Genomic DNA, 17,140 nt, shown 5'->3' on the forward strand with positions numbered 1-17,140 from the left:
AGTATATTTCGATTGTATTAACGTCCTTTCCCCAATTCTTCCCAGATCCTCCCCGGTGTCAGTACTCACCCAGCTTCATGTTCTATCCTCTTCTCTGTCACTTAAGAGAAACAAAAACAGGGGGCTGGAGAGCATTGCCTGTTCTTCCAAAGGTCCCGAGTTCAATTCCCAGCAACCACATGTTGGCTCACAACCATCTGTAATGGGGTCTGGTGCCCTCTTCTGGCCTGCAGGCATACACACAGACAGAATGTTGTATACATAATAAATAAATAAATATTTTAAAAAAGAGAGAGAAACAAAAACAAAACAAAACCAACAACAAACCCCATCCAGTCCAACTTGTGCTGTCTGATTACTCTGGGACCTGTGACCTGATTTGGAGTGTAATAGTCTACTAGGTGTTGGATCATTAAAGAAAAATGACTTCTTTTCTAAGCAGCTACAAAATGCCAACAGCTCTGCAGTAGAGTTGGAACTTCCTCCCGACTTCTCCCTTCTATGCTGGGATTCTGCCTTGAATTTGTACAAGGCTTGTGCATGCTGTCACAATCACTGTGAGTTCATATTAGCATCTTCCCTGTTGTGTTTGGAAAATACTGCTACCTTGGAGTCATCTGCCACCTTACACCTAAGGTGACTCTTACAATTCTTCTTCTCATAGACCCCTGGGCCATGAGGAAAGGGATGTGATGTCAACACACCATTTAGAGCTGAGAATGTCTCTGACTCTTATTCTTTGCATGTTGTCCAGCTGTGGGCCTCTGTGTTAATTACCATCTACTGCAGGAAGAAGCTTCTCTGAGGAGGGTTTGGAAATGCACTGTTCTATGGGAATAGCAGTTAGTCACTAGGAATCATCAGGAGAGTAATCTTAGTAGGCTTTCCCATAGGGCCCATGGCCTCTCTAGCCTCAGGTTCTTGGTCTAATTGACAGTGTCAAGTTCCATCTTGTGGATGAGCCTTAAATTCAAATTTTTTTTTTAAAAAAAAAGTGATTGGTTACTCCCATAACATTTGTGCCATTATTGCACAAGTGGGCATATTTTTTGCCAGAGAGGTTGTTATTGTAATTCTCAGGATTCATAACTGGGTATTATTAATGATTTTCCCTCTGGCAGCATGCATTGCACCTTCTAGCACTGCGAACATTAGCTAGTGGGGTGAATCTCCCAGGTAAAGTCCAGCTTGATTTCTCCATGTTCTATGACTCAAACATGTGATTTATTCAGCAGTAAGGTCTTACTGTCAGCTTCTGAAGGGTAATCAAGAGCACTGATAATGGGCTGCAATGTTTGTGGGTCTACAGGACCCTACTCACAAACAACTGGAAAGAAAGTAACCCATTCTTGGTACTGGAATATTTATTTAGTAGTGAGTATGTGATGTCTAGTTGGGGTATTATCCCCCATTATAGGATAACTCCACTTAATTTTTTTTTATATATCTTCAACAGTAGTAGATTTATATGTGGTTTTCGCAAAGGCCTTTAGTATTTGTTAATTCCTCCCCATATTTCCTTCTCTACCCTTTGCTCCCCCCCAGAATCTAATCCTTTCCCTCTATTTTTAATACTTCACTATATTTCTCCCTTCTTTGAAAGATCCCCCATTTCTGATCCCTTACTAGCTACCTAACTTCTGTGGACATTTCAAAAGAAACATTCATATCTAAAGTTAAAAAGCTAGCATCCACATATGAGAGAAAACATTGTCATTTTTTTTTTAAATTGAGTAAGGGTTACCTTACTCAGAATGATTGTTTCTGGTTCCATAAATTAACCCAGAAATTTCATTTTTTCTTAACAGTTGAATAGTATCCCATTCTTCAAATGTGTCATTTTTTTCATTATCCATTCATTAGTTGATAGACTTCTAGGCTGTTTCCATTTTCTAGCTATTATGAATGGAATACCAATGAATATGAATGAGCCGGTATCTCTGTAATAAGATATAGAAGCCTTTGGGCATATGCCCCAGAGTGGTATAGCTGGATCTTGTGGGTCTATTTGCATCTTTTGGAGGAACTTCCACATTGATTTCTACAGGGGCTGTACCAGTTTGCACTCCCACCAGCAGGGGATGAGTGTCCCCTCACCCAATTGCTAACAGCCTTGGCTCTCTTCTTGTTTGGTTTTATTTTGTTTTAATCTTGGCCCTTCTGACTGAGCTAAGAAACCTCAAAGTATGACCGGTGGTGTGGTGGAGCACACACCTTTAATCCCAGCACTCAGGAGGCAGAGTTCAAAGCCAGCTGGTCTACAAACTGGGTTCCTGGACAGGCAAGGCCACACAGAGAAACTCTATCTTAAAAAACAAAAAACCAAAACAAGCAAACAAAAAAGAGACAAATCTCAAAGCAGTTTTAATTTGCATTTCTCTGATGAGTAAGGATGTTCAAAATTCTGTTTAACTCCATGCCCTGTTTCTCAGTGGGTCATTTGGGCTTTATTATTGTTGTTTTGATCTTTAGGTTTTTGAATTTTTTTTCTGGTCAAGCTTTTTCCTCATTCCATAGGCTGCTTCTACACCTGACTTATGGTGTTCTTTGTGGGACCACAGTGAAACTAAAAATTTTTATTACCACAAAGAACACCATAAGTCAGGTGTTCCACAGTCCTGCCATCCCATGCAGGGAACCAGATGGCTCTCTAGTTTAACCCTTTGTTTATGGAGGCGAGAAGAAGACACTGTGCTTAGCGATGTCTGCACCAACTGGACTCACATCAAGAGGGAAAGTTATATCATCAGATCTTCACCAATTTATTCCCTTAGGAAACTTGCACAGCAAGGAAGATGCAGTCAAGAGAATATTGCATGAAAATTCCAAACAAGTCAGTGGCGGAATGTTCCTAAGTGGTTGACGTGAGGCAGTGCCGGCACCACTCCGCAGCGGTGGTGCCGTTGAGAGCCTAGGATTTCCCATGGTTCCACCTCTAAGCCTGTGGAGCTTTCTAGCACCCAGGGAGGCCAGTGCATCAGAAGCTCATCTATTGTCCTGGAGGTCTGTTCTAGAAACCACCTTTTGGGCATGTCTTTTCATGTGCTTCTGAAGTCCCACCTGCTAGGAGTGAAGACAAGGGTCACTCCTCAATACTGAGGACCACGCACTCAGAGAAATAGTGACAACTGAGAAACAGTCATTCACAGGCAGTGTTTTAAAATAGTTTGAAAACCAATCTTAGGCTCAGCAGTTGAAAATACATACTCAGAATTAAAAATAAAACAATAGCCGGGCGGCGGTGGCGCACGCCTTTAATCCCAGCACTCGGGAGGCAGAGGCAGGCGGATCTCTGTGAGTTCGAGACCAGCCTGGTCTACAAGAGCTAGTTCCAGGACAGGCTCCAAAACTACAGAGAAACCCTGTCTCGAAAAAAAAAAAAAAAAAGAAAAAAAAAAAAAAAATTCAAAAAAAAAATATTCAAAAAAAAATCTTACCAGTTTAAATCTAGACTTGGGTTCCTCTGGCATTCTTAGTCTTAGTATTTCTGATAAGATTTTGATTTACCTGTGACTAAGAAAATTACTCGAATTATTTTGCACGGTCAAAAGGGAAATGGAAAAAAAATCATCGTTCCAATAGAAGACACTGCGATAAATAAGCAACCAGCTCTCCTTTAGCAATTGCATGAGATTGGCACGACCAAGCCAGAATAATATTCACTGAAAATATCATTTTCTTGATTACTGAAATGACTGTTAAATGAGTGGCTATAAAGGCATTGCCTTTCCTTTGACATCTTTCAAGTTTGTCTTTTAAGCATTTGAGATGCATACTAGTTGAAAAATGTTTGTAATTGGACCCTTGTGGGCAAATCTTCAAATATGATTAAAGGGGTGAAGGCCAATACATACCAAAGGGCCAATGTGCTCAGTTCCCACCAAAGGACCTCTCCGTCCTGAATTATATTTTAATCAAACGTTTAAGAACATGAAGACAGGTTTTTGACATCTTGGACAATTTCAAACAGTCTGTCCTCTGGTCATTCACTGTGATTTAACCCACTGCACATAAAAAAGTTGTTGACCCACATCGTTGAATCTTAACAGTTTTTCTGATCACATGCCTTATCCCTTCTCAACAACTGGGAGCTGAGTGTAATTCCCCCTTGTACATAGTGACGTCTGAAGATGCTTAGGAAAGCCTTTTTGGTGATTGACAGAATCCCAGCTTAACTCAGACAGGAAAGCAAGCACTGTGGAGTAGAGAGAAGACAGAAAGCAGGGGACGGGCTCAGGTCTCTCAGGTCTCACTCACAGCTGATGTCGCCCGTCAGCAGAGCTGTGGAGCTCTGACTAGACGGCCCGATTTCAGACTGTTCTCACTGGTGCTTGTCTGTATGCCCTAAGCATTTGCAACAGCTTTTGTCAGGACAATGTGCAGTTCTGAGTCGTTGCATATGCTACACTTTCAAAGCTTCCGGGCTTTCGTGCTCTGAGCCTGTATGCATCCCCATTGACAGATCTTGTTAACTTGTCTAGGATGAGACCAAGGCTGGCACACAGATGCTTGTGTGTGGGCCCAGCCAGGCTCTCTGCATGAACTCGCCCTGGAGGCTGGGGAAGGATACAGCTGGCCAGAGGCTCCTGGCTCCCATCTTCCATCCTCTCTGCTGCAGGTGGCTCCATGATTGCTGCCCAGCCCAAGGGAACATAGCCCACGATCCAGGTGCTGAGTCCAGAGAGAATGTTCCCTATTGAAATCTTGTTGGGAACATGGCCCCTCAAAGCCAGTCGCTGTGTGTTCTTCTGTTTTGTGGAAAGACCATGGCAAATGTCTAACAAAAGTGTTTAAACAGCCCCTTTCATTTTTGGTGATTTGTGTAGGGAAAAGAGTTTCAATCTCATGACTGTCTTTAACAGAGAAAATACATGAAGTCCAAGGCTGATTCTTGATCATCCGATATATTTAAACATACACACACTCATAGAGAGTATGTTGTATGTGTGTATACACTGTATATATTTCACAGAAAAGAGGTGAAAACAGGTGAAAAATCACAAATTAGCATATTCTTTGACTTGAAATCTCTATTAAGAGAAAACTATACTTGAAAAATATAATAATAGAGAAACATTTTAAAATGGTGTTGCCTGAAATGATGAAATCCAGAAGAAAACCCAGAATTCCTTTTAATCAGTGCTATTTATGGTAAGATTTAAAGGTAGGATACAAACTAAACTTGAGAAATCTTTTTAGTGAAACGTATTTCATTGGAAAGAAATGGCCTTTGCATTGTTTGGCGTGACGCGAAACCCTTTGATCAGTAATTTGTCTTCTTGCTTTTGAAAATGTTTCCTAAGAGCAAGAGTAACAGCTACGTGTTTGATTACGTAAAAGTAATACTTTGTGTACCACACTTATTTGCCTCTGCCTTGTGAGATGAGGGTTATAAGCCTCGCCTCTCACTATGAGCGTGCAGCTATAAGAGATTTATTGAAAATTTGATTAGTGTGTGGCTGGGACAATAGAACAGCAGCCTTGATAACTGGACAGTGCAGATGACAGATCTGTAACTTCCTCTGATGAAGTCCACTGCCTGGGGGCCAACGGCTGCTCATTTATTTCGCCAAATTTAAATCAATCGCGGTGGCAATCAGACAATAAATTGTGTGTCCATCTCCGGTAATCAAGTTGGCATCTTCAGCAGCGAAGACTTGTACAAAGATTTCACAGCTCCTCTTTCAAACTGGATTTCTCTTTGTGCTAGCGCACGCAGGGAACAGAGACGGCGCTTAGCCGTAGAATAACACTCTTTTTCTCTTCTCTTCGCACATTCTCTGCCTTACCACCTAGTAGTCGGGACGAGGGTTTTCAGCTCCCGTGAAACTGCCACTTAACTGCTGGAGGGGGATTCTTTTGTCTGGGCTTTGGAACAAGATAACCGACTTAATCTTCCTAGGAACACGTGAGTCGCCATGTATCATTTTAATCTGTGAAACACTCGGGCTGAGTACTGTCACATGCCGATTTTGCTTTTCTATGAGAAAGTGACTCCCTGGCTCAATGATGGATTGCTTGTTCCCTTTAAACAACAGTCAAGATGGTGAATGCCCTGGGGTGATAGACAAGAGTGTGCAGTGGGAACCGGGGCAAAGCTGACGGCCCGGTTCAAGTTCACCTGACAAAGCCGGTGCAGTTTGCAAGCAGCATTCGGGAGAGGATTATTCACACTTGCATTATATTTCTGAATGCATTTTCTCTCCCGTGCAGCTGCAGAGCTCCGGCGCACTGGAGGCTTATGCACCATAATAAAGAGATTTCTCTTCTCTTTCATTCTCTCGGGTTTGTTTTTTTTTTTTTTTTTTTCATGTTACACCTAGTTTCTACAGAACTGTTCAGGCTGAGGATGTCGTCTGTATATCCAAATAGTACAGAACAAACACTTTCTTCAGAACAATGGCCCCATTAAAGTCAGGAACGCTAAAGTCAGTACTGCCAGGCTGATAGTTCTCATCTCTGAAGGGGCAGAGACTAAATATTCTTAAGTTGAACTTAACTCCTGAAACTCAAGTTTTAAGACAAAATTCTGCACACTCAATAAGTGAGAGAATAAAATCAAAGTTGGTTCAAATTCGAAAAATGATAATGGAGCTTTCCAAAGACTTCCTTGAATTCTTAGTGTTCATCTGACGAACAGTGGGATATGCTAAAAGATGGAGAAGGAAACTGGACAGTTTTAAAGACTAACAAACTAGGTTTCTGTATAAAATAAGGGTCGGATTGAGAAAATTCTGAATTTTAATTTCGTTCTAGCTGCAGAGTCATTTTTTTTTTAAGTCCAGTGGCCCAGATATTGCCTATTGCTTCTTATCTTTGCGGCAAGAAGAAGGGAGCCATAGCCATCACTGAACAAGAGACACACACACACACACACACACACACACACACACACGTCTCTGGCAGCTCCCTCCTTTCCTTAGTCTCCATCCCCTTACTTAAGCAAAAGTGAGCCAAGCATTGGTTGTTTAAGAAGACGCTCTAATAAAAATGCAATAAAAACGTGCTAGGAAATGAAGACGCTGCAGGCCCAGTGTAGCCTGGCTAGGCATTTAGCCATGTCCTTAAGGCCCCCGGTGATTCCCATCCTGCCTTTTCACCCTCCCCACACTGTCCCAGGACAGCACACAGCGAGTGATGATGTCACTTCCCCGGTGAGGTGTTACAGGCATTGTGGTTGCTGTCTGACTGGCTGCTGGATTTCTCACCCAGCCTAAAGCAAACTGTCAGGTCCTATGGAAGAGGAGGAGGAACCAAGGCCACTGACCCTCTGCCCAGAAGGGAGAAGCCTCTAGTAATGACGGTGTGAGAGACAGTGGATACAAATTCCAGGTCCTGCTGACTACAGCCCTCACTGACTCCCCATAGCCACCTAACAGACTCCTAGCTAAACCAACCCCGATTTCCGACCTACAGAAACTGCAAGGTAGTTAATGAATGCAGTTTTTAAGCCCTTATGATTAGGAAATACTTGTGCTAGTGACAGTATTAGGTAAATAATAGAAAGACATTTAGCATTCAGCTCCAGTATGGATAATATGTTCCAATCTTAGATTAGCATTGGTGTAGGCTGAACAACAACAGCTATCCAGTTATGCCATGGCTTGCAATGGGGCCTGGGAGAATAACGGCTCTTGGGTAAGATGTTTTTCACAAGAAAGTTGAAGTGTTAATTTCCAGCTAGCATACAAAACAATGGACTTTATTATGACATTTTCTTTAGCATTTTAAAAGTGTTTTTGTGACTGTTGTGTGTATGTGTGTGTGTGTGTGAGGGAGGGAGGGAAGGAGAGAAGGAGGGAGGGAGGGAGGGAGGGAGGGAGGGAGGGAGGGAGCGGGTGTGGGAATGCTGCAGGGTGTGTGGAGGCCAGTGGACATCTTTCAGGAGTTGGCTCTTTCCTTCCACCCTTTTGTATGCTCCAGAGTGTGAACTCAGGCCACCGGCTTGCACAGCGTTTTTATCTGCTGAGCCACATCGCTGACCCTATTGTGACATCTTCATACACTCATATCCCCTCCCCCCACACTGTCCTTTCTCATCACTTCTCTCCCCAAGTGTCTCTTCTGCCTTCACGTCACACATGTGTTTAAATTTAGATTGCACATATGACCAAATATGCAGGGTTTTGTCCTTTCCCCCTCGATGATTCTCGTGTGGTCAGAATCCACACAAGAAAGACACAGGCAACCATGATGATTAAGCCAATTAAAAGTATGTGCGTCCTTTTATTAGCTGGCGACCAAGAACCGTGATACTCCTCGATGAGCCCTCAACCCGGACACCCAGAACGCCACATGCGATGGTTAATATTGATGGTCAGTTTGACATGATGCAGGCTCACCTAGGAGACAAACCTCTGAGCATGTCCAGGAGGGAGTTTCTAGATTACGTTAACCCAGTTGAGAAGACACACCCCAAATGTGGGTGGTAGCCCTGAGGCATTTTCAGCCCTCCCTTTGTACAGTTCTTCCAGCAGGAACTAAAACAACTGATCTCGTGTGCAGAAAAGCTATGGAGAAAGAATGGGCTGTGGTGACCATGGGGTACGTGATCATTCTTCCGTCATCGCTCATCGACAGAAATGCACTAGATAGAAACATGGAAAAATTGGAAAGGAAGCCAGAACACAAAGTTATCTGGTATCACACACAAACATGAAATAAAGATTGGTGAATTCATCTCAATAAAAAAAAAATTCTTTGTGGAAAACAGTTTGATAAAAAGTAAAATGTCAAAAGAAAAACAAAAATTGGTGTCTTATCCGAAGAGCCTGAGCTTTTTATTTTATTTGTTTTTAGAGACAGGGTTTTTCTGTGTAACATTCCTGGCTGTCTTGGAACTTGATTTTTTTAGACCAGGCTCGTCTCGAACTCACTGAGATCTGCCTGACTCTGCCTCCCGAGTGCTGTAATTAAAGGCATGTGCCACCACTGCCCAGCTGAGTCTGAGCTTTTTAAATGTACACAGAACTCTCAGGTTAGTAGGAAAACAGCAATACTGTCAATCATAACAGATAATAACCCAAATCCTCCAAAGAGACAAAACACACACACACACACACACACACACACACACACACACACACAAACAACTCCCTCCAAACCCAAATCACAATGACTTAAATGACAGAAGTTTATTTTCAGCAGAGTTTTCTATCCTATATGTTGTCTTTACCATACAACTCCGGACCTCCAACATCATATACAACTATACATCATATACAACCCAGTACAGCCCCTGACATGTTCCCGTGTCAGAGGGAGCAAGGTCTGCAGAATCTCGTCCTGGCAAGCAAGTGTGGGCCTGGAACTGACGTTTTCCAATTCCTCTTGTAAGTCAATGGCTGGAATCATCCATTTCCAAATCCTCTTGTAAGTCAAAGGCTGAAAGGATCAATCACGCCATGCTGTGCGCCCTGGGGGAGGCAGATTTGATGCTAGGCTTCTGAAGGACTGTCAAGCTGCCAACCTACAGCCTACATGTTACTTGGTTTCTCTAGGGAAGGTCTAGTCAGAGAAAGACGGTGACATATTTCATTACAGCTTGCGTGCTGGTTATTAAAGAAGTAAAATATCCCCCGCTTCCCAAAATTTGTAGTGACGTCTTTCTGATCGACAGAGTGAATCTGAGGGTCGGTAAGATAGATGAGTCCTTTTCCATTGCCAGTCACCCAACCTAAAAGAGAATGGATACGTCTGAACACCACCTGCGCTAGAAATGTCAGCACATAAACACATGCACACCCGTGCAGGCTTACACACAGGTGCACACACACATGCGCACTTAAAGAGATACATTAAAAACTTGATCATCCTGGGGTTTATATTTAGTAAGTTTCTGCCAAGGAATATGACGTGTATGTCCTAATTATTAATTTAAGGAAGAAGGCTGAATACTACATTGTTACGCGTGTCATGCATGACATACTGCAATCGTGAATATTCACAGACTTGTAGAGCATAAAGTTCACTTAGAATAATTATTAAAATATCAATGCTGAGCATTTATCTCTGGATTTAGAAACTTCTTTAGGCCTTATTCACTAAGTCCTATATTACCCTGCTTACCCCACACTTGTGTATCAAGCACGGACATTGAACAAAAAAGTTTTAGATACATAGTACATAGTAGTAAACAAGATAAGCAAAAATGTTTGTACCTACTGAGCAAACATTCTCACGAAGGCAGACATATCAGTAAACTGTGAATATGTAACACATATGAGGTGACAGCTATACATGCTATGAAGGAAGAGAGCAGTGGGTTGAAGGGCTCTTCCTAGAATATTCACTAGTGTGAATTACAGTGAATACAGCAACCAACAAACTGAAACATCATTAACATTAATGCAGATTTAAAGAAAAGTCAATTTTAAGTACACACAGCTTTCTGTTTCATAACAATTCCAACTATGAAACTCAGTTATCAGATTTCACTATGGAGAAAGGGCTAGAGAAAAGAAAAAGTAGACATGATTTTAAATTCAATTAATTGATTACTGATTATTAATTTGCTTGTGGAGGCATGGTAGTTTAAGTGAAAATGGCCCCTATATACTCATAGGGAGTGGCACTATTAGGAAGTGTTGCCTTGTTGGGGTAGGTGTGACTTTGTTGGAGGAAGTGTGTCACTGTGGAGGCGAGATTTGAGGTCTCTTATGCTCAAGCCATGCCCAGTGTGACAGTTCATTTCCTGTTACCTGTAGATAAAGATGTAGGATTCTCGGCTTCCTCTCCTGCACCATGTCTGCCCTAAAACCACCATGAAGATAATAAACCAGACCTCTGAAACTCTAAGCCACCACAATTAAATTAAAAAAATTAAATGTTTACCTTTATACGATTTACCATGGTCATGGTGTCTCTTCACAGTAATAGAAACCATAACTAAGACAGGAGCAGAAGATGCCAGATAACCAGGAACTTGAATTACAGATACTTGTGAGCAGCCATCCTTGTGGGTACTGGGATTGAGTCTAGACCCTTTATAAGAACAGCAAGGGTTCTAAACCACAAAGCCATCCTCCAGTCCCATGAAAAAAGTTGAGAGGATTTGAAGTGAAATGTGGTAACAAAAAACTGATTTGATTTGTATCCACTCAAGTGAGTAGAAGCTTCTAGGGACCACTCTGCAACTGAGCCCAAGAGACCACAGCATGGATAACAAGGTGCTTAAGTCAGGAATCATTTGCTACATGCAGTAAAATCAATGAACTTAGCTCCAAATAGTACCTTGCACACAGAATGGTCTATGAAATATGATTAATGATTAGTGAAATCAGTTGCAATATTCAGAATAAAAAGTAACTCCCGGCTTTACATACCTTGCAAATCAACCACAACGTCTCTGTGCTTAGAAAACTCATAAGAAAAATGGCCGTAAGCCAAGCCATATTCTGTAGCTTTGTACTCAGTTTTGACCACTTTTGTGTTATTTGATAACTTCACGAATTCTCCCAGTATGTAAGGTTCCACACTGATGCATCCCTTTATAGTCTTGTCTTCCAAAATCTGAAACATAAAGATGGGAGGCAGTATGAACAGTGGTGAAGGCAACAGTCTCTGTAATGGGCTGGATCTCAGTTTGGGCTGAGGTTTTGCCTCGTAGATTTATTAGTCTACACTTCACTTTCCTCAGAGATAGGTCTAGGAGTCATAATAATAACTCTTTAGTTTTCTCAAAAACAAATGATGAAACAAATACAAAGTACCTAGCATTACCTGTAGTGTAAACATAAAATAAACATAAAGTGATTATTATTCATAGATTAAATTTCTCACTTAAGAAATTTGATCACAAGGGTTGGACAGATGGCTCAATGGTTGAGAGCGCTGGCTACTCTTCCAGAGGACCTGAGCTCAGTTTCCAGCATCCATACGTTGGTTCACATCTATAAACCCAGTCCTGGAGATCCAATGCCCTCTTCTGGCCTCCAGAGGCACAAAGCACACAGTGATGCACAAACAGTGCAGACAAAATATTCATACATGTGAAACAAATTAGGGCACAGGGACCTCACCCCAGGCTGGCTTTCCAAAGCACGTGAGTGGACCATGCCATGGGACTAGAGGCTAAAGCTCATGCATTTCCGTGTGATGAGCTTAGCTTACAGGTGAGTGTCAATGCCTGTAAGACTCTTGAACACTTTCTGATGTGAAGGTACAGATCAGATGATATCTATATTATAAACCCTAAAAAATGAGTTGAAGTCTTTCTGGGCAATGAAAAAAATCATTACAAATATGAATACAGGAAGGAGCCAGTCTTCTATATGGATCAGGGTATTCTTGATCCAAAAAGGAGAAAATAGGAGATTTGCCTTCATCTCTTTCAAGTGAAGACAGAATGGTTTCAATGTCCCTGTATCCAGGATGGAGGAAGACAGGTTGGGTCAAATTTAAGAATTTCCTGAATTTGAAATTTGAAATGGAAGTACTTATGTTTTTTTTTTCTTGCTAAGTGTGTTTAAGATACAGCTTAGTATCACTTAATTGCAAAGACTTGGAGAAAGAAATACAACACAAGGGGTTTATGTATCTTGCTGAAGGACTATTTTGTACAAAACACAGCCTGGAGAGTCCCTTTGCAGAGACAACACAAAAAGAAAAGTCTAGTGAGAGTGCTAACGTAACCAGATCTTAGGTTGCCTGTCACTCTGACGTCACCCCTTGGACTGTCTAGTTCAAATGAATGTGTTGGAGGAGGGCAGAAGTCACTTTCCTCACGGATCTTTTTTAACAGGAAGAAGCTGATGAAGCAGATGAAGAAGTCCATTAACTGGATGTGTTAAGATCTTGCCAGGACCATGTTAGAAGCCGACTTGGGATAGAAATAAAACCTAATATTTTTTTTTTTGTAGGTTTGTTTAATTAACCAAACTCATGCTTTCGAAGTCCTCACCAGCAATACTGTGGACGGGATGTAGAATATCTGCGTTGGGATCTTTTGTTCGTAGAGTCTTTTGTTAAATTCTGTCACATAGTGCTGCGCCGTCATCTGCCGCTCCACATCGGTGAAGTGGTGCCGCAGCCCCTTCCACTCTTTGTATTCCTTCCCAACGTATCTGTGGACAGAACACGGTTGGTGATGTGTGAAGTGATCATTACTCCAGAGCAAGTGAGAGGGGGTAAGAGACACACGGTTTAAAAGGTATTTTCTATTCCTTATCAAATCAATAGCATCGTCTTAACTTCAGATTTAAATAATTTTGTAAAAGCCACTTCTGTAAGAGAGCAGAGCTCATGCTAGCTGGCCTGAAATGGTATGGAATATGAAGGGACACTGTCTACTCAAGGGAGCATAGCCGTTCTTCACACCTCTGTGGAAACCATAGGTCAACGTGGTGGAGTCTGGAGCCTGAGGCTCTGTCGTCCGCAGTGTGGTCTTAAAGATGTCAATTAGTTGGCATGAAGCCCTCCTCCATCCCTTCCTTGAGTGATTTCATTCTCGTGGGCACTAACTTTGCCAACACCTATTATGGGCACACCAGTGTGTTAGTTCTGAGGGTTCTGAGAAAAGTACGAGATAGGAGACATAAAACTTTCAAGGGCTCAGAGTATAATCGGACAAAGACTATACATGGTAATAAGTAATTAAATAAGGCAATAGTGGCAGTACTATATGTCACTGTAATGCTTTGTATTTGCTATAAATTAGTATGAATTTATTAGTAATGTCCCATGTGCTTGGAGTGACCTACAGAAACCAGTGGAAGTTGTCAGCATTGTAGACCACAATGAGAGCAACTCCCCCCTTTAGAAATCTCTGACTCTAATATGTCTGAACATGCAGACTCCTGAGTGTGAGAAGGGATCTGACAGCGAAAAGTGCACACACAGGTGGAGCCTCTGCAGCATCAGAGAGCATCCCAATGATGCCCTGTTGGGATGTTCTGAGAGGGACACCCCAGCACTGAATGCAGGTATGCAGAGCTTTGAACCAATCCAGAGTGTTTCCTTTATTGACTGAGGCCAGAAATATGTACAAAAGGGCTACCCCCTGTGGGGTGCCAGTACTGAAGCATTTCTGGAACATTCTTTCGGAAGTGTGGCTCATCACTCTGTGACAAGGGAGGCATCTTTCTTTTCATTGTACACTATTTTTCCTCAGCATGGAAAATTCCTGTTGCTGCTTTTATTTTAATATGAAAATGTCCTTATAGTTCTCTGCATTAGATATTTTCAAGTATGTGACTTCCATTGTTTGCGGTTTCTACTGTTGCTACCGGGAAGTCAGCTGTCTATCTAACTGATGTTTCTTTGTATGTAAATAGCCTTGCCTTGCTTTTTGGATTGACTGTAAGAGTTAAGATTGGTTTCTTTGTTTTGGGAACTCTGAAGCATCCAAACACTCATAGGGCATAGCTCTATGATATATGGAAACTGTTATTCATTGACTAATGATGAAGAAGGAAGACAATATCTGAAAGCAAAGACAAATGACTACTCAAGCAAAAGGAAATTAGCCCAATAATGCTGAGGACACACGTTTTCCAGTAAATACCTCCCCAGAGTTTCCTCTTGATGAAGATAGTGGACCCAAAATGCATTTCTCTGCTTGCCTTTCTTCTTCACTTTCAGGTAGTCTCCTAAATATACCACAGTTTCCTGGGCTGTCCACAATTCAGACTTTTTGGAATATTTTAGCAGAAGAGCATCTGGAAAAAAAATAAGGTTAGACTTCTTTAAGGCATTTTGAACAGGTCTTGGCACCCAGTGAGTACACTTTGCGTGCTCACTGTAGGTTCCTGGCAGGAAATTCCACAGCTAGAAAAGCAATTTTCCTGGTGAATCACATGAAGCGTCTTTCATAATAAGTGAGTGGTATACCCAGCAAGCTCTTCCAAGGGCTCCCAGCAGAAACCTTCTGAAGCCCGAAGCTATAGACTAAAAAGGTTGTACTTACTGTGTGCACGTTGGAGTTGACTGGGCTTTAAAACTCCTGTATTCTCCAGTCTCTGAAGCAGCCAGTCATTTTTCACACCCGCCAGAAGTTTTTCAAGGTCATCGGGCTGCAGGGTGCGAGCTTCAAGGATCTCTTGCCTGGTCTGTCCTGGCAATGAGGCGAATGAACTTCTGCTGGAGTTCAGAAGAGACCATGAACTTTCCCCCTCCAAAGAACTGCTGGAAAAGGCAGGAGATTTCTGCCGCCACTGTAAGGATGAGCTGGAGTTCTGGCTGCTCTTTAGCAGGCTCCCAACGTCCTCCTCTGTGGTGCTGAAGTCCTCGCTGAGGACAGGGAAGGGACTGTAGCCACTGACAGAGGAATTGGGCCTCTCGTCTCTCTGACCTGGCCTCAAAGCACTGGGTCTGTGAGCACCATCTTGGCCAGTGGGGTAGACCTCTGTGCTGTCGAGTAGTTGGCCTTCCTCATTCTCTGTGGGGGCATCAGGGTCCACGCCCTGGTCTTTAATTGAGCTGCCTGTCTTTGCTGAGCCACCACTCTGAACAGACAGATGAGAGGAAGTGCTACACGCCAGCCTTGAATGACTGCCTTTCAAACATTCCAGTACTACCTGAGGGTGTGGCAGCTCATCCTCTTTGCTTTCTTCTGTTTCTCCTTCTGGGTCAACTGAGGAGCGGCCATCTGTACATGCAGGCCCTGTGAATCTTTCAGTGAGCTTTCCCCCATTATTTCCTCCACACTCGTCTTCGATGTCAAGCTTGCCTTCTGGAAAGGGACCAACTATTTCGCAGGTTTCTTCTTCTTGAACTGAAGGATATGTGGCCATGTCTGTGAACTTGTCAGAACTAGACAAGGGCCAGGACACAGAGCCACATGAAGGACTGGACTGAAGAGAAGCATTCCTAGGTCCTCCATTTCTGGCATCCTGGTTTCCTTCAGGGCCTTCTAATAACTCCGTACCCGAGGTCAAGCAAGCATCTGTTGTGTTGAGAGGAAGGATGGGTGTTAAGGACGTGTGTTTGCGCAACTGGCTTTGTGTAGACTGCAGACCATGGTCTTCAGTTTCCTGAAGAGAGACGCCATACAGCTTTGAAAACAAGTCTGTAGCTCTGCCCCTTTTGTCGGTCTTGGGCTCCTCAGACACGGCTGTGGAGCACTGAGTGTCCACAAGATGTTCTGCTTTGCTAGAGTCTCTCCCTGCCATATCCTCAACACCACAGTTCACCTCCTCCCAGCTTGCAGAAGAGCTGAGCCCTGACAGTTTGCTCCAAGAACTGGAGCTATGGCTGTCACTTAGAGACGGGTGGGGAACATTTGCCCTGCTATTGCTCTGGCTTGGTGGCTCAGTCTCAGTCCCCATATCTTGATCCAGCGAGACTCGAAATGCCTCAGAATGGGTCCAACTTTTTCTCCTTACCCTTCTGAGCTTCTCCTGGTCTTTCTCAGCCATCTGGGAGGAAACTATACTCCTGCTCCCTTGAGAACACAGTTTCTCTAGAGTAGCACCCATAGTATCCATGGTATTTGTTTCTGTTTTCAGGGCAGTGATACAGACCTCTGGTTTTGTGTCTCTCTGGTTGCCTTTGCTGTTCCCGCAAGTGCTTTCAAATACCTCACAGATGGAAGTATGGTGTTGGGAATAGGTTTCAAGAATTTGTTGGAAATCCGTGTGCCCGAGCAAGATAGGCTTATCCAAGCCACATTTGAAACTCTCTGGGACGTAAGATCTCTCATCTAAATTTGGGAAGCTTTGAACTTGTAGATGTCTCTTCACCTGGCTGACAAGAGACATGATTTCCCGAGACAGGGCTTCTCGGTCCTGGCTGGTGGAGGAAGTGCTATAGGTGTACAGCTTCCCCACAGCTTCACTGCACAGCTGCCTTGCAGCGCGGACCACACCTGTCTCCCCATGCAGCCTGCCGTGCACCGTGGCGAGGCCGAAAGCGGCTTTGATGAAGCTGTGCAGCTCCTGCTTCCCACTAACCAGCTCTCCATCTTTCTTGGTCAGGAGGCCAATCTCAAAAGCCTCTTTGGCATCACACAGATACCCACTTTTCAATCCTGGAGGACAGTCAGAAGAGCTACTATATGACAATAAGCACGTGCCACGGATATTCTGTGGAAAAGAGCAGATGCAGATCAGATAGTGCACCGAGTACTAGATACATTTCTTCTTTTCTTTTTTCTTTCTCTTCACTTTTGTTTTTGAGACAGGGTCTCTCTTTGTAGCTCTGG

The 17,140-nt window shown here is 43.0% G+C and overlaps 1 protein-coding gene across 9 annotated transcripts in view; it reads right to left on the minus strand.

Moving 5' to 3' along the window:
• Positions 1-9,119: 9,119 nt before the first annotated feature.
• The window catches only part of Alpk1 (alpha kinase 1), a 91,337-nt gene continuing 83,316 nt past the window's right edge, over positions 9,120-17,140 (minus strand). For all 9 annotated transcript variants that reach the window (XM_038311028.2, XM_038311029.2, XM_038311031.2 and 6 more), the window contains 5 exons: positions 14,906-17,021; positions 14,504-14,657; positions 12,902-13,064; positions 11,325-11,511; positions 9,120-9,676 (listed from right to left, as the gene is read on the minus strand). In XM_038311028.2, the coding sequence (XP_038166956.1) occupies positions 9,477-9,676; positions 11,325-11,511; positions 12,902-13,064; positions 14,504-14,657; positions 14,906-17,021 (2,820 nt within the window). In that variant the 3' untranslated portion in view covers positions 9,120-9,476. The remainder of the gene's footprint in view (positions 9,677-11,324; positions 11,512-12,901; positions 13,065-14,503; positions 14,658-14,905; positions 17,022-17,140) is intronic.

The sequence above is a fragment of the Arvicola amphibius genome, chromosome 14 (genome assembly GCF_903992535.2).
Source record: "Arvicola amphibius chromosome 14, mArvAmp1.2, whole genome shotgun sequence".
In the NCBI taxonomy this organism is placed as follows: Eukaryota; Metazoa; Chordata; class Mammalia; order Rodentia; family Cricetidae; genus Arvicola; species Arvicola amphibius.